This window comes from Nothoprocta perdicaria, unplaced genomic scaffold, assembly GCF_003342845.1.
Source record: "Nothoprocta perdicaria isolate Ctin4 unplaced genomic scaffold, notPer1 scaffold_0, whole genome shotgun sequence".
NCBI classification, from domain to species: domain Eukaryota; kingdom Metazoa; phylum Chordata; class Aves; order Tinamiformes; family Tinamidae; genus Nothoprocta; species Nothoprocta perdicaria.
The window spans coordinates 4,101,850-4,108,322 of NW_020454092.1; the positions used below are offsets into that span (position 1 = coordinate 4,101,850).

Below are 6,473 nucleotides of genomic sequence, written 5' to 3' on the forward strand. Positions count from 1 at the left end.
GTCCTACTTATATGAGTGGAGGGAGCGGCCGCGGCGGAGCTGCTGCCACGCGCGGCCCGGAGCACCGCGCGGCGCGGAGCGGAGCGGGCAGGGCGGCGGTGGCGGCTCCGGCTCGGCCTCCCGCCCGGGGCCGCGGGCGGTGCGAGGGGGCGGCTCGGGGCGGGGGCCGGCGCGCTGAGCGCGGAGGTCGCTGTGCAAAAGGCGGCGGGGCCGGCGGGGGCCGCGCCTAGCTGTGCGAGTAGAAGCCGTAGTAGCCGATGTCCTTGGCGCAGGTCTTTTCGCAGTCCCGCTGGGCGAGCACCTCGCTCTTGAGGGGCGACGAGCTCTCGGACACCGGCGTGTCCGAGGGCGAGATCCGCCTCCTTTTGGCCTGCTCGTAAATCCCAGAATCGGTGGAGTCGATGGACTTAATGGAGGAGGGCGTCTCGATCCAGCTGGAGTCGGACAAATCCTTGGGCTTGGAGTCCTCGGCGCCGGGCAGGGGGGAGCGCTCGGGGGCCAGGCTCTCCGCCTCCTCGCCCAGGTAGGGGTTGCCGGCGGCCACGCGCGCCGCCGCCGCGCTGTTGGGCCAGCACGAGAGCACGGAGCCCGACTTGCTGCAGTACTGCGGGGGGCTGCGCGCCCCCCAGCCCGACGGGTCGGCGTAGTAGCCCAGCGGGCGGCCCGCGCAGCCGGCCGCCTGCAGCGGCAGCGCCTTCACGCCGGCCGCCGCGTAGGAGAGCAGCGTGGCCGCGTTGCCCGCGAAGTCGGTGGCCGTGTCATAGGCCGAGGCGGCGAAGTCGAGGCGGTTGTTGGCGGGGGTGACGAACCAGCGCTGCGGGGAGGGCGCCCCCGGTTCCTCGGCTTGCTGTGGGGAGAGCAGCCCGTTGGTGTGGGGCACGCTGCGGTCGGCGCCGGGCCCCGGGCCGGCTCCTGCGCCGGGGTGGAAGCGGGACTTGGCGTAGTTACTCACGAACTGGTCCTGCAGGAAGGAGCCGGCCATGGCGTAGCGGGCCCCGGGCACGATCTGCGAGCGCGGCGAGTCGTTGGGGGACGGCGTCAGCCGGTCCATGTCGCAGCCCGTGTAGATCCTGCCGAAGACAAGGGCACAGAGGTCGGCGACAGGCCTAGCGCCCCGCGGCCCCTCGCCTCGGCCGCGCCCGCACGTCGATCCGCACCCCAAACCCGCCACTTCTGAGGGCTGGCCCCAAAGGGAGCCCCGCGCAGCGGCCTGGGCGCTGCCTCTCGGAGCGCTGAGGGCCCCGACGGCGACTCCGAGGGAGAAGTTGCACCAAATACAGCTCGTAAGACCTGCGACACACAGGTTCTCGCTCAACACAAGAAGGTTTTGAGCTCCCGTTTGAACTCCGCATTCTGATGACTTTTCAAGAGCCTCGGAAATCTCGTTTGTGACACATTGACCAGAACTCGCAGAAACGCAACAGGCAACGCGGCCGCTTGTAGGGAACAGCGTGAATGGCAGCCCGCGGATCCCCATCGGCTGTTTAACACTTATTATTGAGAGTCACAGGCACACCATCAACATTTTACGGGGTTTAAATTAAGCTAATCTTTAAACACCTACTGTAGGAAATGTAAAACCAGACACAACTAGTGTTCCCTGCATGGCCTATATATAAATCTCCCATGCTGGGTTGCAATTTGCGATTATAAAAACTTTAATGCATGAATAACTACTATCTGTACATAATTCAGGCTAAAACTGCGCTTTAATTAACCCTCCACGCCTCCTGGAATTTCTTATCCAAAATAAACTTGGCCCTTAAACAAATCCAACGTGCTAGACAACATTGAAGACTCCCCCTCCCCCCGTCTCCTTAAAAGTGACTCTCTATAAAGTTTTTCCTAATTAAAAAAAAAAAAATAGGAGAAAAATAAAAGCTTGGACATGGGGGCGAAGGCCATGAAGCCTGTTCAGAGGCGGCGCATCCCGCTCGGGGAGCGGCGGCGGCCGCTCGCGCCGCAGCACCCGGGACAGAGGCACTCGCCGTTGGGACCCGCCGCTGGGGCCCGGTCCCGCTCGCCCCGCTTCGGACCGTGGCGTCGCTTCCACCCTGCACTGCGACGGGAGCAGGCGGGCTTAAGCGGGCTTAAGCTGAAGCTACGCGTGGGCTTACGCCCTCTGCACACGCTGCCTGTCCGCGGAGGGAAAGCGGCTTTTCCGCGCTCGACGGCGGCCCTATCTCGTAGGGCTGAAGCTGGAGCCGTCGGGGGCCGAGCGAGCCATGGGACCCGCGGGTCAGGAGAGCAGGGGCAGCCCCGCCGCTCGGCTACGAGGCCGAACAGCGGTCGTCGGCGCCCGCCGCTTGGGCGACGCCGCCCCCGTGCTGTCGGGGCGTCCAGGCCCTGCTGTCGGGCCTGGCGGGCTGAAACGCTCGCGGAGCCGGAGGCACTGGCAGAGGCCGCACAGGGGCAACCGCGATGAAAACTGGGGAGTTTTCAGCTCCATCCCGATGGGGAAATAAATAAATAAATAAATACATAAATACATAAATTTAGATATTTTTCTTCCTGCGGAGTTTGAGCTTATTCACACGTGGCGGGCGCGTAGCCCCTGCGCCCGCGTTGCGCGGGAGCATCCTGGGACCCGAGCGCGCAAGAGGGCAGACAGAAACTCGCAAACGGGCGCAAGGACAAAAGCCAGGAAACCAGGGACAAAACCCAGCTATCTAGGGGCCAAAGCAGAAGGGAGAGGGCCGAGGCGCGCAGGCTGCGCGGTGTGCCGAGCGCGGAGAGCGCCGAGTGCCGCCAGCACCGCGGAGAGCGGCACCCGGCGCGGCTCTGCGAGGCCCCTGCGCACCCGCCCGTCGGAGGAGCGTTCAGGGCTCCCTTCCTTTTCTTTCCACCTCTCTCCTTCCCTCCAAAAAGCCGCACTTGGGTCAGCGCAGCTTCAAGCGCGCTCTATCCGCGCCTTGCTGCCCCGCGCTTTGACACAGGTGCGCGGCCGCAGAAGGAGAATAAACCTCGGCGTTACTCACGTGTCGTAGTTGTCGCGGAAGCCTTTGGCGAAGGGGTTGTGGTCTATTTTCAGCTGTGTGATCTGGAGGGACAGAGGGCCATAAAGTACCTTGTGAGAACACGAAAAGGGTACCCGAGTACATTTTTTTTAATGAGACATGCATCTAGTGGATGAGACTGCATCTCTTAGTAATTCGGAAAGCAAAACTCCAGCGTGCTTTTGGAGATCAAAGGAGAAATGTGAGATTTACTTTATTCTCCCCAATATTACAATAAAAAAATTATATTTAATCCCATATTTTCGGAAGTATAATTATTCACGTTGCATGGTCATGAATCCATTTAAATCCCGACACGAGGAGGGAACGTACCGCAAAACAGTAACTAAGAGTTTGCATTTGCATCTAGGGATATAATTAAAGCAAAAACGTGGCCCGAGCATATGTCATTTGAAAGATAAAGGGGGCACGAGTCCACAGCCAAAACAGACCGCTACAAAACGTAGCCAAGCATTAACAAGATTTTCATTTGAGGGAGTCGCTCCATCACCCCCTGTGCAGTCAATGAGGATGTTAATTAATTTTTGCAGATTTAGTGCTTAAGCTGTAGCAGTGATCCGAGCTCTTCCCGACGCAAAGATACGAGCCGGGGAAAAATAGCGGGTTCTAGTTCTAGCAGCAAAAGCGCCAGAATTTCTGCTTGGCCGCGCAAGGAAGCGGCGAGCTCGGCAAGGAGCCCCGCGCCCGGGGGCCCGGCTGCCCGGCGGGAGCCAACGGGGGCCGCTCGGGGGAGCGCAGGAACCGCGGCAGGAGGACTTGGGGGTCGCGAGCCTCGGCGGAGGCGAAACGGCAACTTTGAGGCTGGGGATGGGAAGAGCGGGCGCGGAAACGCGGTGCTCGGAGCGGAGGGGAGCGGGTTGCTCTTTACATCGGTGTTCTGGTAGGCGGTGACGGCGATGAACTGCGTCTCGGGGAAGGTGAAGGTCTGCACTCTGCCCGGCTGGCTCGTGTCCTCCGTCCCGTCTTCGTTCACCTCCACCACATGCAAGCGGGGCTGGTATTTGTGTAGGGACTGCAAAACCACCATCTGTCGGGCAAAGAGAAGGCAGGGCGGGCGCCGGGGACAGAAGGGGGAATTAGAGCGGGGAGTGCGGGGCGCGCTACGGCGCGGAACGAGCCGCAGCCGCGGGACCCGCCGCGCACCGGGAGACCTTGGGCCGGCACCCGCAGCCTGAAAGGCCCCCGGCAACATAAGCGACAGGCTTGTGGCTTAATCCCCCCACCACTGTTCTTTTCTTTTTTTTTTTCTTTTTTTTCCACCTAACAACACGATCCGATACAGAGTCCATCGAAGACTAAGGGATTTTTTTTCTAAAGCAACAAAAAATACGTCTTGCAAAGCAGCTCTCTCACTGACCTGCCCGTTGTTGTTTGATGCTCCTTTATTGTTTGTAAGTTTTAGTTTCCCAAAGGAGATTTCCTGACGCATCCAGTGGGCACCCGTGTTGGGGGAGTCGGGGTGCATGTACACACGATTTCCTAAGCAAAACAACAAAAACACCACAGCTCACCCGCGTAGCCTGGCTCTGCCACTGCAGCCGAGCATGGGCTTTAAGCATCCTGTTAAAGTTAGGAGCATTTTACTGCTGAAACTCCCTCCATTTTAGCCGAACAGCATTAAAACAGCGTTTTCCGAATATCTTTTATTCTCTCCTCCACCCCTCCATTTATTTAAATAGCATCATTGGATCATTGTCGTATAAGAAGTCGCCTAAGCCACTCCACAAAGGCTTTAATTAATCATTCTCACCTACATATGTGTCGGGAAAAGTGTTAATTGGAGGAACTTGCCTTGTACATTGGTGTCCGCCTTGCCGCAAGGAACCCATTTGCCTCCCTGAAATCTCCAGTGGTTGGGATCCGCCAAAATTACATCCACAAAAATATTGTAATGAGCCGTGGGATCGAGACCAGAAATATTAAAACTTAGGAAAGGGAACATGCGCCTATTAAACGAAAAAAAAAAAAAAGAAAAAGAAAAAAAAGAAAAATCCAGCACCAGCGATACACACATAGGAAGCAACCCGTTGTGCTTTATCCTCAGGGCGCCTAGTAGCGACCGCGGAAAAAAAAAAAAAAAAAATCAAAAAACTCCCTCCCCGAAAGGCCGAGCTGTGCGCGGGGCCGGGCCGGGGAGCGGGGACCCTCCGGGGGCAGCCCCGGCTGCGGCTCCCCCCGGGGCGGCGGCGGCGCCGCGGCCGCTCGGCCCGCTCCCCGGCGCGGAGCGGCGCGGCGCGGAGCGGCGCTTACCTCCCCTGCTTGGTGATGATCATCTCGGTCTGGTGCCGGTGGAATTTGAGCCAGAGTGGCCTGTTGCACAGGTAGACCTGAGCCTTGCCGGGCACGAGCCCCGGCTGCGTGGAGGAGAACTGGTAGAAAGGCGCCCCTTGGTAAGAATGGCCGTACTGCTGCGGGTACGGGTAGCCCGCCGCGGGGTAGCCTTGCGGAGAAGAGTTGGACAGGAGGCTGTTGTAAGCTCCGTTGGTGATCACAGGATGGTGAGCCATGTAGCGGCTGGGGCTGGCGATGGAGAAGGCTGGGTGAGCAGGTCCATGCTGGCTGGGGTAAGGGAACATGGTACTAGGAGCAGAGGCAGCAGACTGGGGCTGGCTGGACTGAGAGAGCAGATAGCGATCTGCAGCAGATCCATCGAAACTGTGACGAAGCTCAGAGACCCCGTCCAAGACGGGAGAGAGTTTATTTCTCTGGACGTCCCCTGGTGTGTCCTTGGAGTCAGGAAAATTGTCTGTATCTGACTGATTCGTCATCCCCCTGGTAATTTTTTTCAAAGGTGAACTTCTCTCCAGGTTGTCAGTGGTCGAGATAATGGGATGATCATGCAAGGCAAGCTCGGATCCGCCTGCATGTGGGTAACTGCTGCTCACATTGAGAAATTTCTTGGAGAGCATGATAGAGGGAGAAAGACAATGCTCCAGCTGCATAGCTCTAGCACCACAGGAATAACCCTTCAGTCCCTGGTTCTGGAAGGGCTCCTCAGTATCAGACGCTAGACATCCTGGGACCCTCACTAGGCGGAAAGCACTTCATCCACCAAATGCTTCCCAAACGTTTGATTTACTTTTTTTTTTTTTTTTTTTTTTTTTTTTTTTTTTTTCTTTCCTTCCCTGGGAGAAGAGATTGGCCAATTGACACTATGCAGCAATCAGGAAAGACTCACTTTTGATCTTGCTGCTTGTGGAGAGGATGAAACGGCTCCTGCCATTGGTTAACCGCTGACAGTAATTTAATTAGATAGACATTAATTAGGATAATCACCTGGCTCCTGGTCGCCACGATCATGGCAAATTGAAGTAGATGATTTTATTGTGAGATAGGAGGAAGCCGGGGCGGGGGGGGGGAAGGGAACTGTGTGTTTGCTATAAGAGCTCGTTATTACGTGACCTTTCCAGAATTTCTATTTATTTATTTATTTATGTATGTGTGGAAATACCCCCC

At 57.6% G+C, this 6,473-nt stretch overlaps 1 protein-coding gene across 1 annotated transcript; it reads right to left on the reverse strand.

The window, feature by feature from the left end:
- Positions 1-226: 226 nt before the first annotated feature.
- Positions 227-5,959, reverse strand: TBR1 (T-box, brain 1). Its single transcript, XM_026036435.1, has 6 exons — positions 5,268-5,959; positions 4,809-4,963; positions 4,375-4,496; positions 3,886-4,044; positions 2,979-3,040; positions 227-1,070 (listed from the first exon to the last, which is right to left on the reverse strand). The coding sequence occupies exons 1-6, from the start codon at positions 5,957-5,959 to the stop codon at positions 227-229; spliced, it is 2,034 nt and encodes a 677-aa protein (XP_025892220.1).
- Between the last annotated feature and the right edge of the window lie 514 nt (positions 5,960-6,473).